We start from the raw sequence: 21,163 nt of genomic DNA on the forward strand, positions 1-21,163 counted from the left end.
CAAATATAAAATGACTAAACAGTTAGACAAACTTGTATATTTTGAAGTTTTTTCAATATGTTAAAAACATACTGCATATAACCTCACATATATGAGTTTGAAATGTTAAAGATGCTTTAGAAGAAAGATTAATTACTGGCTTAAATGTAATATTGTGAGGTGAAACTAGGTAAACTTGTTTGCTTTCAGTGCTAAAGGACACTTGTTGTATTTATTGTCTTAAAATAATTTTAATGTTAGACTAACTGAGTTACTGCAGGCAGATAATATATTTCAGAAATGTTTTTGAGAGAAAAATTATTGTCTTTTATTAGAAACATTTTGTGTCTTGTATTAGAGACAGTTTTGTTGCGGAAATAATATCTTGTATTAGAGACAGTTTTGTAGTTGCAATAATGCATGTAAATCTAACATTTATACAGTTCATATACTACTGCTGTTTGAAACCTATGTAAAAAGGACGACTGTCTAAACTGATTACCCCCCTAATAAAATTATATATAAGAATAAATGTTAGGTGAGCATAAGTCCGTGCTTTTATGGTATATGCATTTATACATTTTTTTATGTTCGCTTTAAAAGGATTTTTAATGTGCTTGTATGATGATACTCCAAAGTATGATGGAGCATCAAAGTATGAGGCTCCGATCTCGGCTACAATGAATTGCCGAATTATAGACATGGTTAAGTTTAAATTAAATTAGTATATTTAAAGTATATACACTAAAACTTACAGAGTAAATTGTAAAGGTGACAAAAGTAGAATCGTAGTAAAGTATGAACATTAAATTATGGTCTAACAAAAAATTATTATTATTAAATATAATATCTCCTTAATAAATTCTTTATATGAGACTTTACTTTATCTTTAATAAATGACAAGCAGCCTTTTTTCTCGAATAGAATTTAAACGCAAAATAGATTTAAGACATAGAAACCTTTCCAAAGAATGAGCCATAATGATGGTATCATGAAATGTTATTATTAAAGTATATCAAAAATCCTTTAAAAGCGAACATAGATGTATAAATGCATATACCATACAAGCGCGGACTTTAAAAATAATTTTGAAATTGGAAAAGAACACATAAGTAGCACGGTCAGAAAAATAAAATGAAATTTAAAAAATAGAAAAATTTAGACTAATAATTATAAAACGAAACATAAAATCACATCGGTCTTCGTTCATTAGTTGCGGTTACAGCAAAATTAACTCATTAAATGGGAAATTAAATTTCTTGGCAGAAATCCCAGGAGTGTTACTTTAGATCTCAAATTTCAATTTAGAATAAAGCACGGAAATAGAAATAATAGCATGAAAACGGTAGAAAAATAGAAATTTTTCAAACTTGGAGGGAGGGGGGGTTCGCATACGACAAAATTGTTAGTCGATCATAATTTTAGGAATAAGACCATAATATTATTCGAAAACAAGATATAAAATTAATCAGATAAAAGCTAATACAAAAGTAAACTTTTTCTTCTGTCTGCGAAACGACACAAAGTTATTTTTAGAAGCATAAAAGAAAGCAAATAAGCTGTAAGGAGCAATGAAAAGTTAAACTTTAGGTATCTAATAATATTATGAATATCATTTGAATTCATTTATCGATGAAGTAAATGTTCAAATTTATGTTGAATAGTTTCATTAAGTTACAAAAAGTTATTACTTTATTATTACGCAAATTTAGATACGCGTATGTTCAGTGAGAAGGGTCATCGCATAAAATTTGCTCATATTTTGTTACTGTAGAAGCACATAAACTGTTTCCAAAGTATGTAATTAACAAATATTCCAGGTCACTAGATCTCATTTCGTAAAGAGAGAGTGATAAAAATGACTTAACTGAAAATTCGAGAAGGAGCAGGAACGAAGTAGTATATATATTTAATATTATGCAGTCAATCGTAGGGCAGGGTACTCACCACTTTCCATGTATTATCCAAGATTTCATTAAATTTTATTTCAATGGCATTATGACTTCTGTACGCGTGCCATTCTTCTAAAGAGAAATCCTCTCTGCCAGAGAAGCAGCATGTATGGCATTCGTCTGTAGCATCTACACGGCCATCCAAAGGAAATCGCAGTAATCGTAAGACACCTGCATCTGCTTTTGTAGTAGTTTCCGAATTCCCCTTCCATCCATAGCTGACGGTTCCAGCCCGAGGGCCCCATCCAAGCTCCGGGTGGCTGGTGATGTTATGAGATGCGTAAGTGTCTTCTCTACGTTGCAAAAGCAGTTCCATACAGTGTGACGTCAGAGACCTGTTCTTGAAGCCGCGCTTCGAATCAGAAGGATGAATAAGAATTTTTCTTTCTCTCTCTCTTCTTCTTCTTCTTCTTTTTTTTTTTTTAAGTGAGTTCGTCATAGTTTCTCTGTACGATATGATATACGAAACTCGCTTCCCTTCATATCGGATAATTTTCCTTGCTTCATCTGACTTCGTATCTGTGTTTGATAACATGGCAACGATAAGGGTTTGATTGTCAAATTATTGCTGCAAGATCGTCAAATGATACATGTTTAAGCAGCCGTGAATTTTTAAGGATTATTATTACTATTTTTTACATCCTCTTTGCCTTATTAACATAAAATATTATTGCTCTTATCATTCGATTCATAAATATTCATCAACAATACTGCCAGCGCAATGTTAAAGTTTTACAAAAAGAAAAAAAAAAAAAAAACGAACTTCCCTTGTGCTGCGACCTGAAGGAAAATGACAATATATGTATGTAAGATAAAAAATATATATATAAATCCAAATTATAGTGTAAACTAATAGTAACCCCGTAATTCTCCCTCTGCATTCTAAAAATGGTAATGATTTTTTTCTGGACTGCGTCATTTCTAGATCAGTCCATCTTGCATGGCTTGTGCAACGCTAATGACGTAACTAATTCGGAACCTAAACTCATAATTTCGAGAACTGAAACCTTCCTAACCTAAACCAAAACCTTCTCTTGGTAAGCCTCCATACTGGATAACTGCGAATTTTTAGCTTTAGCTCTCCTGCAGTCAAGATGCTCCGTTTACTTTGTCAAAGTACTAATTATGCCATTATCTAAAATGCGATACTCCATATTTAGAGTCGGCAACCTTGTAGCTGTGGTGTGCCAAACCAATCTACCAATATGATTCAGTAAGCCGCACAGAAGGAAATATTTGAAACAATTCGATTTCCACAGCGGTGCATGCAGAGTTAGGGAATAGAGGTCAAGAAATACAGATTTAGAGTTTTATTATATATTGATTATGCATCATTTAAAGGTATTTATTAATATACAATAAACATAATAAAATATAACTATTCTGTCAATATAAATAAAAAAATTAAATTACACATATATTATGTATTATGTATCTTTTAAATATATTTATAAAAATAAAAGATAAACAACATACAAATACAACATAATAATAAAACAAGGCGCGCAACGTCATTCATTTCAGTATTTTCATCAAGAGCAACGCTAAATGCAACAGTTTCTTGTAATTCAGAATTCTGTTTTGTTGTTACATTTTCTGCTATTTCAGTTATTCGTCTTTCAGTAGTTCACTCAGAAACCGATATTTCTTGAATTCGGGGTAATATTGTTTGTAAATTTGGTAAATCAATATTAAAAACTTTTTAAACAATATCAAAAACTTTTTAAAATCGTGTCCTATTAGCCATCTGTGAAAGTTTTGGCTTTGGCAACTACACAATGAGCAATTACGAAACTACATTCGTCGCATTAGGTTTTCTTTTTAAATATTTGATAAAAATATAACTTGTTTCTTATATCCAGAAACAGCTCATTTTACAACTTCAAATTTCTCATTGGCATTCTGAAATGTGGGCTGATGTTTAGTTTGAAAATGTCTTTGCATACTTAATGTGCGACATACGACGTTTTGCGATATAACACACATAAAACACGATTCGTTTCACGTACGAATATATATTTACTCGTCGAAGATTCTTGAAAACCGGGAACATCAGGATTTCTTTTTTTAATGAACATTTACTTAAATATGTAAATTGTATATTAAATATATGAATGGTCACAATAATTAAACAAACAAAATACGGGTTTTCACAATAAAACTAAGAATTGATTCCGCTTGGTAATCTTTTAGATAAACTTAGGTCAGAAGCCTGCCCAGTGGTGCTATATATGCTATGTATCTAAGAACGTGTCGTAAACTTAATAGTAACCTACACCGCACGACGTGTATCGATTAAAATCATACTCGATATTGGCGCGACGAACCGAACGAAAAGCGAGAAAATGCGTGAGGTGGGTCGGTGCAGAGATGAGAGACAGGGAGGTACATGTAATAACGTTATAGAGTGCAACTTTTTCCTTTTCGCCATCGACGGAACAGCTGGCCCACTGGGTTAGGTGCTTTTCAGCCTGTTGGATCCATTAAAAACAAACAAATAAATAAAGAGTCAGTACTGTGTCTTCCAGGAATTTATTGCATTTAGAGCTTAGTACTGTGTCCTCCGGGAATTGACCATGCTAAACGAGGAACATTTTTCCCTATTATGGTACATGATAGGCATATAGATATATTAAGGATATGGTATAGACTCAGGTACAGATGTAAAGATGAACAAATACATTACAAATTGTGAAATACATTAAATGAGTTCTGGATTAATCATAATATCAACATAATTAAAAACAAAACAAAACAAAAAACAAGACATTAAGTAAATTAATATATGTACAGAGAGGGCTGCTGACGGCATGGTGTCCAAGGAAAGAAGTCACTTCAGGTTGTCAGCAATACTTTCTGCAATGGTAGTGCAGTCTCTAATGCGGCTGAGCGGATATTTATTTTTAATCCAATCTTGAGCCATGCCGGCATATTGATTGCAGCTGGTCTTTTTAAGTGTGAATTCGCTGTGTGCGGGCAATCATACAAATAGTTATCTGGGTCACCAGTACTGCCATAAATACATTGGTCGCTGTCTTTTAGGCGAAATCTGTGAAGATAGGACATATATGGGCCATGCCCTGTCAATACTGTGTGAGGTGCGAAGAGCTGTTATTTAAATTCTGGTTTATTTTTGGATGAAATTTATACAGTCTTCTGCCTGTGGTGCTCGATTCCTAGTAGTTTTGCCATTGTTTAATTAATTCACATTTTAGAGTGTTTTTCAGATACGAGTGCGGAAGGGGCATACTAATGCTACTCACATGGAGTTCACTGGCTGCGCTTTTCACAATCACATCTGCTGCTTCATTTCCTTTAATCCCGTATGGGCTGGAACCCATTGAAATTTGGGCCTCAGACTTGTAGGAATCGAAATTAATAGCTTTTGTACGTCTTTGACTATGGAACGTCTACTGCGGCTGCCCTTGATGGCCTACAAGCCTAACATTGAGTCTGTAAATTACTTTATACCTTCCATTGCTAGCAGTAAAGTACAGAGCTGCTTTTAGGGCTGTAAGTTCTGTCTGAAACACTGAGTTACTAGGATGAAGCTTCTTAGTCCAGGAATGGATTATGAGGTCACCCTCCATTGCACACCAGGCACTGCCAGTCCCGAGCCATCAGCATCCATTGCAGCCATCAGTATAGACGGTTGAGGATTGTAATGCAAGTGGAGGATTATAGCTTGCTTCTATATCAAAGTCTGCATGGTGGCAAGGAGAGTGGGCAATGTGATTATCGTAATCCGAGGACACACAAGTCTTACTCCAAATAGTAACGTCTCGTTTTAGTCTGATCGCTTTCACCACAGCACATCCGCTCTGTACTACCAAGTGCAGGGACGGAAGACCTGCGAAGGCATTTAATGCAGTTATTGGAGAGGTACGGAATCCTCTGCACATGCCAGAAGAAATGGTCTTTGCGCCGATTTCAATGCTTGCTGCACTGTTAATTGTGACATTGACGCCCCATACGGAGACGCCATGAAGTGCTATGAGCTCAACAACGGGGCATACCATACTTTGAGCATCTGCGAGGAGCTAGCTAGAAGCAGCTGTTTTTAACATTGTCTTAGACAGCTTATGCAGCCGTTCTTTAAGATCCTTGATGTAAGGAAGCCAGAAGAATCTGCCGCCTATAATCATACCCTAGTAGCGGAAATGTCTCACGAATTGTTTATTTCTGCCATGGAGGTTTACGCACGAGGTACGCTCGTGCCTTTTCCTGAGCTAATCAGCATTCCTTTTGTTTTTGGTCTTGAAATCGTGAGCTTATGTTCACTGGCACAGCGGAATTGAGAATTGTACTACTTGCCAAATCTGGCACACCTGCCATAGCTTTCATTTAAAAAACTGTAGGGTGCGTAATGCACTTGTGCTCATGTGTGATGAAAAAAATATTTTTGATAATTAGTTCGTATCTACCAAGTTATATTCAATTCGGCCATGTCTGACTAGAAGTCTTTTCTTCGAGTGTCATCTTTCTAACTACACAGTAAAGTCTGCCCAGGATATAACGCAGAGAATCATGGTCACTCTGCTGCAGCTTACCCAAGTAATGGGTAATATTTACATAAATTTTATATAAAAATTTACATAAAATTGGTTGGATTTTTTAAAACATTTTTAAACAAAAAAAAAAAAAAAAAAAATATTTTTATTTTTTTAGTCCAAAAGGACAATTTGCCTAGAAGGACTATTAATTTCGTTTTGACATTTTGCGTCGATTCACGATAAGCGTTGTTTCACTTTTCAAATTGTTGCCACCAAATATTATCACCCTGTAATATATTTAAAGAAATTCAATAATGAAGAATTTGTATGAATGTATGTATGTTTCTCGCATTATGATAAAACAACGGTACCTAAAGCCATCAAAATTTGAACAACGTAATCTTCTATAGAATATGGGCATGTGGAAGCCTTAATTTGAATTCGAAGATTTTGTAACACTTCAACGAATCTTTGATTAACAAACTAAGCAATTTGAAAGCGAACAATGGCAACACTGTACAGGTAAAAAAAATATCTCCAGCGCGCGAGACTCTGTGTCGTAAATTCTAAATTTCAGATTTTGCTTTCAGATTTCAGATTTTCAGATTCTAAATTTCTAAATTTCAGCTCATTTTAAAATTATTTTGCAATATTGCTGTTGAAGTGAATTTTATGGTTTAAGTGCGAAGAACATGATATTTAATAAGGTAACACACAAAATGTTAAAAAAACGCCCCTTTTGGCGTAATTTTAAATCAGAAACCTTTCATTTATTTTATTTCATTTTTCATTATTACCTTCACTTGTTGTTGCTACTATCACAAAGTTGGATTAGGTTTTGAGCTGTTTTCTGCTGTGTATTTATTGATTTTTATACATATACACATATATTGTTACGTGCGTACGGGTTCGTAATGGATGGAATGCATACAGAACCGATGATAGCTTGATAAAATTTATTTACCGAAAAGAAACCCTTTATAGTCCAGGAGCTTTCCAGAGTATTCATACAGCTTTTCTCAGTATGGCAAAGCACAATCAGTAGTTATCACTTCAAACTACTAAGAATGTTAAACACAACGCAATGCACAGCACATCCAAAGAGCAAAGTTCTCACGGAGATTCTTATAAGGTATTTTCTAAATCTTTATGCCTTCGTGGTGTACCGGTAGCATACTCCGCTCGTATTCGAGAGATGTAGGTTCGAGTCTCGACGAGAGCATTGCTCGTTTTTCATGCCTTCTGCTTCAAAATAACCTAATGACTGAACAATTACTTAATAATCCGAACTCAGCTCTGAACTAAAAACTGAGAAATGATGTTCTTTCCGGTCTTATGCAGCTTTCCCCATGTAGCCGAGAAATTTCCAGTACCTACGTTTTTCTCGACATTACTGGCATATACAGTTACAATTACATATAAGATTCAGACAAAGTACAATTATACAGAGATCGGACCAAAATGTCGCCAAATGACAGCCAAGTTTGGGCTAATTTTGGCGATTTCCCACAAAATTTGGAGACACAAATTATTTGCTAAAACCGTCGTCCAGCTCGGCGTAGCGAGAAAGTTATTTACCTCAATATTAAATGAACCTGCCCCAGTAATCTTATTTTTACGGTGGAGCTTCGATTTCTCGAGGCATTTCATTACACAAATTATGCTAAGATTTACTTATCCTGTCATTAAAATTACTTACATATTTACAAAATTTGAAACATTGCCCTCTTTCCGAGGACTGCACAACCCCAGCAGTACAATCCCTGGACAGGAAGCCATACTTATAGCTAGAGAAAATAAAAGCAATACTAAAATAATAATTTCAACATATAACACACAACAAGTCAAATATCCAATCAATGCATGAATTTCCAAACTGATATACACGTAGGACCATTGTCTTAGTATACTATTTATATCATAGGCACTATGGGAACTACTTAACGAAAGATATAATAAGGGGCTAGCCTATCGTCTTGAACGACTTTAGGCTTAGAAGTGATGACATACGGATCCGAACTACGACGGTATCCTGTTTAGGTTATGGAAGGAACATTTCAGGGTGTCTGACTGTAACTTAGAAGAAAGTCCTTTCCATCAAAACTCAGAAACACTTCAAATCATGCCTGGAGATCTTGAATATACTCCTCAGGCGATGGAGGTGTATTCGGTGGGCGACTAAACAAGAGATGACAAGGCAGCCGAAGATCACGACAGAAGAGCAATTGGGATGGAGAATAACCAGTCTGACGATGTTATATATCGATAGAAACATTTATAATTGCAGAAGGGGGAGGAGGGCAAGAAACAAATGTGATAACAACGCCATTCTCGAAGTGAAGTTTCAATACATCACTTGGTTTGCTCCGTAAAGTAATCAGTACTAAAAGACATTATGTAAATTTAATTGCAGAACATTTTTGTATGATACTTATTACCCGCGTATGTTACAACTGCATCTATGTGAAGCTGTAGCAAAGATGCTCAACTGACACTGAATAGCAAGTCATGATATATAGTGGCATTAACAGTACTAAAAATTTGTTAATTGAACTCATGTTGTATTTTTGACATGCATATTTTGACAATTTTTGTATTTTTTTGTCAAAGGTGAATTCATGAGTGCTACTTGAAAATATCGCAATTTAAAAAAAAATTATATAATACCGTTAAAAAACTTATAATGATGCATTATGGTTTTGGAATCTATACATCAAGGCACTGTGATCAAATTATGCCGCTAAAATGAAATTAATAGCAAAATTTATTATTATAAGAATAATTAAAAATTAAGAATTATTAATTATAGCATGATATCCATCTGAGCAGTATTCAGGCGTATCTGAAGACTATGCATTTCAGGCATGAAAAGATTAAACATAAAAATAAATGGCATAAAAAGATTAAATATAAAAAATTAAACATAAAAATATATATAAAAAGTATTTAATACATTTTTATACATATACACATATATTGTTACGTGCGTACGGGTTCGTAATGGATGGAATGCATACAGAACCGATGATAGCTTGATAAAATTTATTTACCGAAAAGAAACCCTTTATAGTCCAGGAGCTTTCCAGAGTATTCATACAGCTTTTCTCAGTATGGCAAAGCACAATCAGTAGTTATCACTTCAAACTACTAAGAATGTTAAACACAACGCAATGCACAGCACATCCAAAGAGCAAAGTTCTCACGGAGATTCTTATAAGGTATTTTCTAAATCTTTATGCCTTCGTGGTGTACCGGTAGCATACTCCGCTCGTATTCGAGAGATGTAGGTTCGAGTCCCGACGAGAGCATTGCTCGTTTTTCATGCCTTCAGCTTCAAAATAACCTAATGACTGAACAATTACTTAATAATCCGAACTCAGCTCTGAACTAAAAACTGAGAAATGATGTTCTTTCCGGTCTTATGCAGCTTTCCCCATGTAGCCGAGAAATTTCCAGTACCTACGTTTTTCTCGACATTACTGGCATATACAGTTACAATTACATATAAGATTCAGACAAAGTACAATTATACAGAGATCGGACCAAAATGTCGCCAAATGACAGCCAAGTTTGGGCTAATTTTGGCGATTTCCCACAAAATTTGGAGACACAAATTATTTGCTAAAACCGTCGTCCAGCTCGGCGTAGCGAGAAAGTCATTTACCTCAATATTAAATGAACCTGCCCCAGTAATCTTATTTTTACGGTGGAGCTTCGATTTCTCGAGGCATTTCATTACACAAATTATGCTAAGATTTACTTATCCTGTCATTAAAATTACTTACATATTTACAAAATTTGAAACATTGCCCTCTTTCCGAGGACTGCACAACCCCAGCAGTACAATCCCTGGACAGGAAGCCATACTTATAGCTAGAGAAAATAAAAGCAATACTAAAATAATAATTTCAACATATAACACACAACAAGTCAAATATCCAATCAATGCATGAATTTCCAAACTGATATACACGTAGGACCATTGTCTTAGTATACTATTTATATCATAGGCACTATGGGAACTACTTAACGAAAGATATAATAAGGGGCTAGCCTATCGTCTTGAACGACTTTAGGCTTAGAAGTGATGACATACGGATCCGAACTACGACGGTATCCTGTTTAGGTTATGGAAGGAACATTTCAGGGTGTCTGACTGTAACTTAGAAGAAAGTCCTTTCCATCAAAACTCAGAAACACTTCAAATCATGCCTGGAGATCTTGAATATACTCCTCAGGCGATGGAGGTGTATTCGGTGGGCGACTAAACAAGAGATGACAAGGCAGCCGAAGATCACGACAGAAGAGCAATTGGGATGGAGAATAACCAGTCTGACGATGTTATATATCGATAGAAACATTTATAATTGCAGAAGGGGGAGGAGGGCAAGAAACAAATGTGATAACAACGCCATTCTCGAAGTGAAGTTTCAATACATCACTTGGTTTGCTCCGTAAAGTAATCAGTACTAAAAGACATTATGTAAATTTAATTGCAGAACATTTTTGTATGATACTTATTACCCGCGTATGTTACAACTGCATCTATGTGAAGCTGTAGCAAAGATGCTCAACTGACACTGAATAGCAAGTCATGATATATAGTGGCATTAACAGTACTAAAAATTTGTTAATTGAACTCATGTTGTATTTTTGACATGCATATTTTGACAATTTTTGTATTTTTTTGTCAAAGGTGAATTCATGAGTGCTACTTGAAAATATCGCAATTTAAAAAAAATTATATAATACCGTTAAAAAACTTATAATGATGCATTATGGTTTTGGAATCTATACATCAAGGCACTGTGATCAAATTATGGCGCTAAAATGAAATTAATAGCAAAATTTATTATTATAAGAATAATTAAAAATTAAGAATTATTAATTATAGCATGATATCCATCTGAGCAGTATTCAGGCGTATCTGAAGACTATGCATTTCAGGCATGAAAAGATTAAACATAAAAATAAATGGCATAAAAAGATTAAATATAAAAAATTAAACATAAAATTATATATAAAAAGTATTTAATGTAATTTTTCATTTTTATGTTTAATAAGCGATTAACTTGTCAAAACTAAAAGATAAAATATTTATTGATCTTTGATTGTAACATGATCATAAATAATGCTATAAATTTGAAAAATAAATATGCAAAGGGTCCAAACTTTGAAAATGAATTTAAATATTGTATGAATAAGGATGAATAGGAAAACGGAAAACTCAACAGCTATGAATGCTTCTTTACCTAATTTTCGCAAAGTACATGACGGCTGCCTTATCTAAGGAAAGGATAAGTCTATAGAGTCATTAGATTTTGTGTGTGTGTGTGAAGCTGGAGACATGAAAAATGTGCATTGCCCTCACTGGGACTCGAATCATAGAACTTTCGAATACGTGCCGAGTGTGCTACCGTTACATAATGAAGGATACACTATATACTCCCGCTTTTAAAGGGCGACTGGGGTTAGGGAACCCATTCACCAAACCTTGGTAGTGACGAATTATTGTTCACCACCTTTCAGTTCAGGAGCCACTGTAGAGTCATGAAATTATTTTAAAGCAGGAGTACATGAAAAATGTGCAATGCCGTAGTGAAACGTTAATTCAGTGGAACTGACAAAGACATAACATAATATTAACATTGCAGTAATTTTTAAATATTTTGATTGCAACATAACTTAAATATTCTTCTATAATTTAATTTTGGTAAATGAAAATTTTGCCTTAATTTTCGATCGTTCCAACGGGCATGAGTGGTAATGGATTGCAGACGGGATATGGTGTTTGAAATTATTGCTGATTTCAATCAGGCAGTTCAGACAGACAGTAAAGATTACTGAAGAAATGTGACAGAAAAGATTATTCGTCACTACTGTCATTTCGGAATGTAGACTAATCTTGTTGAGCTCTTAATTCTACGTCTGGAGTGGAACGTAGACAGAACAATGGCATCGGATGGCATGGTCTAATGATTCCAGTTTCCAGCGATTTCGCGTTGATAGTCGCATTAGACTATGAAATTATGCAAATTATGAAAACCTTTCATGTATCATGATACAGGTCAGGTTGCCGGAGCGTTTGTGACGATTTGAATTATGTTCACATACTTTGCATTAAGCCCTGTATAACATATTTTTCTTGCTACAAAATTCAGATTAAAGACATTTTGGAACCATAATTCAGATCATAGTGTATGAGGTATATATTTTTATACATGAAATTACACACACAAACATACAAGTAATCGTCTTTTCGCTACACTGCTCGAGCGAAATGTAGAAAAATTAAATTTCATCTGATCAAATAGCTCCTAACAGGAATGAAAGTTCCGTGGACAGGGTTCTCTATGGTTGCTGGCGCCCCGGGGAAGTTGAAATTTGGCGTCCTTCTTCAGTACAATTATACATATTTTGACAAGAAAAAAAAAAGTAAAAATATATAAATGAGTTCATTATCATGGTTGTTTTTTAACATACTGTCTGTGTTGTCATTTCAAATATTTTTCCGTCGTTATCGTGTCTGACAGATCCTACTTCATAGCTGTAAATAAGCGAAAATCATAAAAAAGAAACAGAAAAGTTTTAAGCTGAATGCTTTTCCACTTCTTATTGGAATTGGTGGAACAAGAAATTGAAAGGTTACACATTAGGTTGTTAGGGGTTATGGTTGTAGATATGAAATTATTGCGAAGGTATAATCATGGCCGGCGCTAGACATTTTGCCGCCTGGTGCTATTTCTGTGGATAGTTAATTCTTTTGCAGGATATTTCCCTAAATTCTAAAAATGTTGCCTGCAGAACAATTGTACCGTTTCTAAAATGTTTTTAAGTCCTCAAATCTTACAAACTCTTGCGTTTTGATTTTTTTACCTTTCCTTTGAAAAAGAAGTTTAGCACAAACATCTGCATATTTCATCTTTGTACACATGCATTTATGATACATTAAAATGCATATGTAAATTAAGGGTGCAAACTATTGAAATGCCTTCTAGATAGATCAGATATTAATTTTATTTTATCTCTCTTTTTTAGAGTTATCTGGATATAAATTTGGCCTTAAAATAATTCAGCCTTCTTTATTTATTTACTAATGAACACACTGGTAGCCAAGAAGGTTACATACACTATTGGTTTCAGTTTATTGTCCCAGGTTTGGTTTAGTTGATTATGGCAAAGCACACTGGGGCTATCTGCCTAAGAGGAAAGATACCTTCGCGGAGGACTTTCTAAGGGAAACTGGCTCGTATACACGATATATATGTGGAAAACCATGAAAATACAACTCGGAGCCAACTCGTTCGCCTAGAATCGAACTCATGTTAGAATGACCAGTGTTCAGCAATTTTACCGCTCAGCCGCTGCTGGGCTGGCCCAGGTTCGACCGAATGGACTCTTAAATACTATATACTTTTATGCATGAAATTTTTTTCATAGGAACTCCTCTATGAAAGCATTCCTCTTAAGCTAGAAAGCGTCGAGATCTGTGCTGTAATAATTAACATAGTACAGTTAATACATTTGATTAACTTTCGTATTTTTCTTTTCATTATGTTTATACTTAAAGACATAAAAAGTTCTTAATTCTTTTGCTTTTAATTAATCAAAGAATGGCTTTTCTGTTCACAATTCGAATTGAGGCAAAAATATTTGCAATGGTATTGAAGTAATAATTTAGTTGCTGACTTTCTGAATATCAAATGGAGATTGGTTTACAGGAAGAAATATTTAGGTTTAAACAATGGAACGAATCCATGGATTCTCGTTCCTCTTTGGGATCACCAATATTTGTTAATAGTTCTCTAAATTTAGATGTAGTAAAACGTTAGTAGAAATTGATTTTTCGTTAAGATATTTACTGTTTAGAGCAACTGGCACATTGTGATTGATGAAATTTTGCGTCATTTTAGTGCTAAATATTATCGATGATAATAAAATAAATAACGATGACAGTAAAATAAAAAAACTTTAAATTTAAATTATATATTAATTGTAGTAATTAATAACAGATCTTAAGATTAACTAGGCACGTCTAGGAAGATGAGGAACATTCATAACATTTTATGTTCCTTGGAAGAATGCATTCATAAAGTTATTCCATTGGGGAAAAAGAAGAAGGCTGCTCACTGTTGAGGTTTACTATACCTGTTGTAGCATAACGACTGAAAGACAGCGATAAAAGGTGTTTGGTAAAAATATGCACTCTATCGTCTGACAGACAGAGCTTTTCAGTGAAGTGAAGGCGTGAAATTTGTCGAACTTAAATGGAAGAACTTGACCTTCCTCGAGCGATTTCGTCGTGACCCAAATCAGGTATCTTCTTAAAACGAGAGGAATGCGAACGCCGAATTAAGCGGATATGAACCGAGTCGTCAATGACCCGGAAAGCGGAGGGAGAGAAAAGGAAGCCTAGAAATAACAAGTCTGCTTCCACACCTGTGGAGCTAGAGGTACACACAACGTAAAAAAAAATATATATATATACATAACACATAAAAACAGCTGAGCTCAGTTTGAATCTATGGGTTGATCAATCAGTACTTTAAAAAAGAATGTGGAGAACAATTTTGCTATTGTCGGTAACGTTTCGATCTCATTTCGTTAGCTGAAGTGGGATACATAAAATGCATTCGTTTAGGTCTATTTTTCTGATATATTTCAAATGGCATTTTCCCACGTAGCGGTCGAAATTTGTCATCAAGTACTTTTCCTAAGTTAAAAATTCGAATTAATTTGTAAAAATGGCAGAACTTAGTTATCTACTATTATTAAAATTTGAATAATATAAAAGGAGATTATTAATTCGGAGAAGCTTAAAGGTAATGTTTCATTTTTTAAATGAGTAATTTGGTACAAATTCGAAAACAGCTATTAAAATTTTAAATCGAAAGTATACGATGCAGGTACACAGCAATATTATTTTGTGTAATATGGAATACAATATTTTCAGAACTTTAAATTTACTAAGCGTGCTCTGAGAAACCATAATACAATGATAAACACTGAACTTAAATATCACAAGACAGTAAAATTCAACGAATCAAAGACCGAGTAACGGTCATTTGAGTCATTGCATATAAAATGAAGTAAATTTAAAAAAAAAGCGAAAGCTGAGCAGAAATGCTCAGCCACGAAAGCTATAATCTTATAAAAGAGCTCTTTTAGAAGTTTTAGAATTTTGTAACAATTGTCTTGGTTAAAGATTTTAGTTCATACTCTTTAGTTAAATTTTATATTGCCATTGATAAGTATACATAAATAAAGGTATAAAAAATTTCACAAAAAACATTCTTGTTCTTAATGGGTTATGTTAGGTTACTTATTATTGCAAAGCTTTTGGAAGCTATCAACATTAAGAGTAGCTTTGTGGTGGGGTATTTAAAGTAAACAGATTCTTATTCATGTTGCATATTAGGAATAGACACTAAAAGGCTATGGAGTTAGAGCCTTCAGCTCCCGAAATAGAGACCGAAATCGGATTACCACCTACATCCTAGACCCACAAGGCCACAAGTTTTAAAGGGTCCCAAATCCCTCTGTAATTCCTAATGATCCAATGTGTGTCTGGTAAAAATAGGAAAAATGGATATTGGAAGGAGTTCAAAGAATGATGTCCCTGAGATCGCTGCCTTTGTTAATCGAGCACTGATTGCAGCGTACTCAGTGGTCATATTAACTCAACCTTTAGTGAATACCCCTTATGAAGAAATGATTCCGTTAGCTGTTAGGGAATCTCTTCAAATTCTCTTATTCTTCTTTTCTCCTCTTTAATCTCTTCAAATTAAGAAACAGCTCGTCTTTATGATAAAATCTGCATTTATTCTGTAGTTTTTTAATACGTTTGTGATGTGTGATTTAGCCTGTATTATATAAAAGTTACTAAAATATTCAGGCTCAATTACTGTTACAGTAATCGATTAATTTCAATTACAGCTTTGAAATAGCTGAGATTCATTAATAATGCCCTCTTCAGACATTTAAAAATTTTGAGAAACTTATTGTTAACATGACATTTCTATCAAAGAGGAAAGTCTTAAGGATCAGCGGTTCAACCTTTGGAAGTCTAAATTAATCCGTATAATTTTACTGAAGTAATCGTATAAATTTGTTGACGTGGCGACAAATGATTAAAAGTTTCATTCTCAGAATTCATTACCAATTCTAAAATCAGTTAACTGCATGAATGTAGCAACAATTTTGTTTTTGCACAATGCTCATTATATAAAATATTATTTTTTTCTGCCATAAATGACCTATGTAGATATAATATGCATTCTTTTGTGAAATTCTTGCAGTTTAAATTTGCATTTAAATTCCAGTGTAAGTTTTATTAATAGTGATGGAAATTACTCTATTCTTCAGTTATTTTAGATCTAACAGTAGACGAATGGATAAGATAGCTAAACATTCTTAACTCGACTCAAGTTCGAATTCAGCGAACGGGTTGGCTATATAGATTTTTCATGATTATGGCAATGAAAACGTGGGTATTAACTTGTTTCACTTAAAAAGTCTTCCATGAAGACTCCGTCTCCACACAGACAAAGAGCTTCGAGTGCTTTATCTCATTGGATATTGAATAGTACGAAATATATGTTTGATTTAAAATAAACAGTAATTTTAAGTTGATTAGAACAAATGCTTAGGAGGGAAAGGTAAACAGCATATCTGAAATTCATGAAGTAAAGCGTACTCAAGTATTTTAGAGTTATTTTTCTTTAAAAGCTGACTAACTAATGGTAGGTTAAATTAGGTTAATCAACTGCAGTTAATCATTTAATGTCTGTTTGCCTAGAAAAAAATTATTAGTATTTACATTAAATAAATAAATTAATTAATAAAATTTATTAGTATTTATATACTATCTATGGAAAAGGAAAAAGATTGGTATTTGTATTATCTACGGGGATATTATAACAGTTTCATGCAGATATCTCATTCAGTCCTCGGCGATAGATCCCAGAACGAATTATCAGAAATCCCTGGCTTTATCTACCTACTACTGATGAATCTAACTATATTAGTAGGCCACAACTTATCACGAATGCAAGAAAAGTAGATGTAAGTCGTTTTCTGCAAAATTACCTATGCTTAAATTTACTTGAAAAGAACCCGAATTTCAATGCCTTTTAAGTAAATATACGTCAAGAGTATTGCGAGCAATTGTAATTATAAGTAATAAACGGAAGAGAAATACGCCATTCTGAATGTTCAAGCAAAATATAATTTTTGATTCAAGTTTAAATTTGCGAGTCTTCACGCAGAATGCGGACAGCTTTTCTGTAAAGCTAGCATTACCCTAAGGTGAATTTTGCCTAATAGTAAAATAAATGCGTGAAAAAAAGAAAACAAAAAGAAAATATAAGATAAAGGGGATTTAGATTTCTTTTGAAAGCTTGCTATCTTTGAAGAAACATAAGAGAAGAATGATTTAATTAACATTTTTCATTAATTTAAGTCTTATGATATAAAATACTATCCTTAATGTCTTTTGTTTAAATTTCATGATACACATAAGTAAGTGACTTACTCGTTTCGCAACTTTCAGTTGCTCCACTTTTTATTGAATGTGCTTGTTCTTCCGAATCTATGCAGAAACGATAGCGGAAAGAGAGAAGCGGGGTTGCAGCAATTTTCTCTACCACCTTCAACGTTCGACTGCAGTTGGTCACTCTAATTTTTTCAGCTCTACGGGCGCTCACTAGAAAGACTGCGCAACATCTGACCTTCACTTTTGAAATCAGATAACCGCGGACAAGGATAACTGCAGTTGTGATTAGACTTCTAATTATTGCTCTTTGCTTGTGTAGCAATGGTTCCCCTTCTGCAACCACAAAAACTAAGCTACTTTTCAGAGCCAACTTTGCGTGAAGTCGGATCTCATCCGCGAAGATATATTATTCTTCAGTTCATGCTTTCAATCCATTCTGACACAGACAAATGTACTGTAGACAAATGTTAATTGAATCACGATGTACTCTGTAAACTTTTCACTGGAAAAGCGTTGAGCTTGGATAACGTAGTTAATGACACACGAATTTCTGAGCTGACACATGAGATCTAAAATTAACACATTTTATTAGAAGCAGGCGTTATTACAAGTTCCTTAGTTTTCGTAACAACACTTTTCTCAGCTTTAATAATGACGCAAATGCATCACGAATTTGCACAGGCAACGCAGTTTAAGTAATCGATCCGCAGAATGACGCCCTTCCGCAGAAAATGTTCAACATTTATATTTCGCTTCGTAAAAAACTGGATATGGAAAGTAGAATATCACCTGCTGATATTTTCCATTAAACGAAGAACGAGGAAGTGACAACATAGTAAATTTTTGCGCAGAGTCTCATCCACATAGCAGGGCGTGCAAAGTTCGTCAAATAAAACAACCTCGGTCACGCGCGTTTATCATAGCCAGAGAGTAGAAAGACATGGTAGTAAAACCTTTAAAAGACAGCTTGGGATAGAGTTATTGACATGTTATACATGAAGAATATAATTATCTATATTTCAGACAGGCAACAATTTTTAGCTTATTTTCAGCATTGACGGAATAATTTTAATGACCTTCTCTATTATTTTAGTTTTTCCCAATTTGAAGGGGAAAAAAAGATATATTTATCGTATGTATCGTATCAGATTTCAGTGAAGTGTTTATGTAAATCTCACATTCTTCATTTAACAAGTATTTTAAGTTACGATAAAATTTTGTTTCGCTTATAAAAGATTTCTTAAACATAACTATAATCTTGTAAATACATGGAATATAATTAATTAGGTAAAAATATTCTATTTTTAATCAGAAAATTGTTCGAAACCTAATTTATTTGATTGATTTTAGTTATTTAGCAATAAATAATATAGACCCTTTAGCTCATTTTTTTTAATATTATTTATTTCCTTTGCTACGCTATCTCTGGGATTGTTGTCATATATGTTAATAAGGAATAAAATGATGATTTTTATTACTATGATGATGAATGCCAGAATGTACACATTTCGTAACCTAACAGAGGCAACCCAGAGGCTGAGTAGGTAAGTCATCTACAAATACGTGTTCCGTCACATTCTGATGCGGGCACTAGACAGATTATTCGTATTAAGCGGGAGGCGAGCATCCAGTCAAAAATCTTCCTAAAGAGGAGGTCTTGTTGCGTTATCAACTTGCAGCAACGCTCATGGATCCCCAATCTACGGTCGTTGGATTTTTAACTCTCTCTTATGTGATTATCACATCTAATGGTGCGAGAGGCAAGAAGTAACTTTTCCGAGAAACGAGCTTAGCAGTCGCCTACTATTGGCTGGTTCCCTAAACGAAACATGTTTCGTTGAAAGCCGTATCCCGTCTAATTACACGGTACTTTTTGGAACTGAAATGAAAATGTTTTGCTTGAAGAGCTGTTCTTTGTGCGATTTCTTCAAAGGCCTGGTTTTCGCAAAGTCAACCGACCAGATATCCCCAAAAACAAAAATTCTGTAAAATGTTTCTTTTGATGCGGAGAATAACTTGTAGATGTGATACCGGCTTTAGAAACTAACGTTACACCAGTTTCCCAGGGTCACCACTTTCCGTGGGCACAGAGACCACGATGGTCATAGAAACAAATTGACTAACATTTTGTCTAGAGAATGCGCTACCTACCCAATAAGATGACTTGCACCACTACCTTTAAGGGCAGCATAAGCTGCCCTTTTTGTCAGTAGAGTTCCAAGTTGCTCTGTAAGCCAAGAATATCAAACATTTGGCTCGATTAAGATGGCGCTCCATGGGGCGTATGACAGTGAATTCTCCTGAAAGTAACTCTCGAAGGAGAGAGGAATTGAGATCACAAATGAGAACACTTACATTGCAGGTATCAGCAATAATAGCATTTCCTCACAAGTTATAGTGCATTAAATAATATATAATCAAGTTACAGGATCATAAGTAAATAGATGAAAATAAACACATTAAATCTTGATTATATGTGCATACTGGCTGTGTCGACTAAAGTCGCGTTCAGTCCAAGAACTGAATAATCTGTGGAGCACTGTGCTAAGTTTATGAAATTGTGAATCAGAGCATTGTTATTACAAACTGTAATTAGCACAAAATGTTTTGGTATACAGCAGAGCTGTAAAAGTAAAAGCGTAGTAATCACCTACACAGTGGGTGACGTCATAGTCCTACTAAAAGTCTATCTATTTTTAGTGAGATACTATAAATTTAATTTACCATCACTCTCTTACATTATACAAAAATCGCATACAGTCCTTTTAGCTATGCACTCCATCGGAAATAAAGTATAATACTAATTATTATGGGGCTGATATCCAGTTGAAGACAAGTCTTTTCCAAATACATCTCTCCTAAAATTTTGCGTAATCTATAAATTAATCGCTTAAAGATAGCCATAAATAAATAGATTTTAGACGAAAAGCCTATAAATTTATATAGATGCCGTAGTAAAAAGGAAAAATATTATTTAAATCATAAATTAAGAAATATCAAAAAGGAAAGCAAGGAATTCTTATTTGCATAACGCATTTGATGATGGTAGACTTTTTATCCAATCGGTTGTAAATTTAACGTAAGATAGCATAAAAATAGAAATACTGAATGTTCTTATATATTGCTATTGTGATTACTATTATCTCACTTTAACAGTAATATGAGAAAAAGTCCATGACTATTATCGTGGCAAGAGCACAGGATTGCATTTGTAGTTGGCATAAGCTTTGGTCACATTTAAGGTG

General features: G+C 34.0%; 1 protein-coding gene across 4 annotated transcripts in view; it reads right to left on the bottom strand.

Annotated features, from left to right (window-relative positions):
- The window catches only part of LOC118197545 (acyl-coenzyme A diphosphatase NUDT19-like), a 146,621-nt gene that overhangs the window by 66,494 nt on the left and 58,964 nt on the right, over nucleotides 1-21,163 (bottom strand). The window contains exon 1 of one of the 4 annotated variants that reach the window (XM_035369066.2): nucleotides 1,927-2,207. The exons of the other annotated variants lie outside the window; for them this stretch is intronic. Within the exon in view, the coding sequence (XP_035224957.1) occupies nucleotides 1,927-1,936 (10 nt within the window). The 5' untranslated portion in view covers nucleotides 1,937-2,207. Of the gene's footprint in view, nucleotides 1-1,926; nucleotides 2,208-21,163 lie in introns of those variants that run through there. 4 annotated transcript variants of the gene reach the window in all.

This window comes from Stegodyphus dumicola, chromosome 1, assembly GCF_044657685.1.
Source record: "Stegodyphus dumicola isolate Sdum_Otavi_A_Nest chromosome 1, ASM4465768v1".
In the NCBI taxonomy this organism is placed as follows: domain Eukaryota; kingdom Metazoa; phylum Arthropoda; class Arachnida; order Araneae; family Eresidae; genus Stegodyphus; species Stegodyphus dumicola.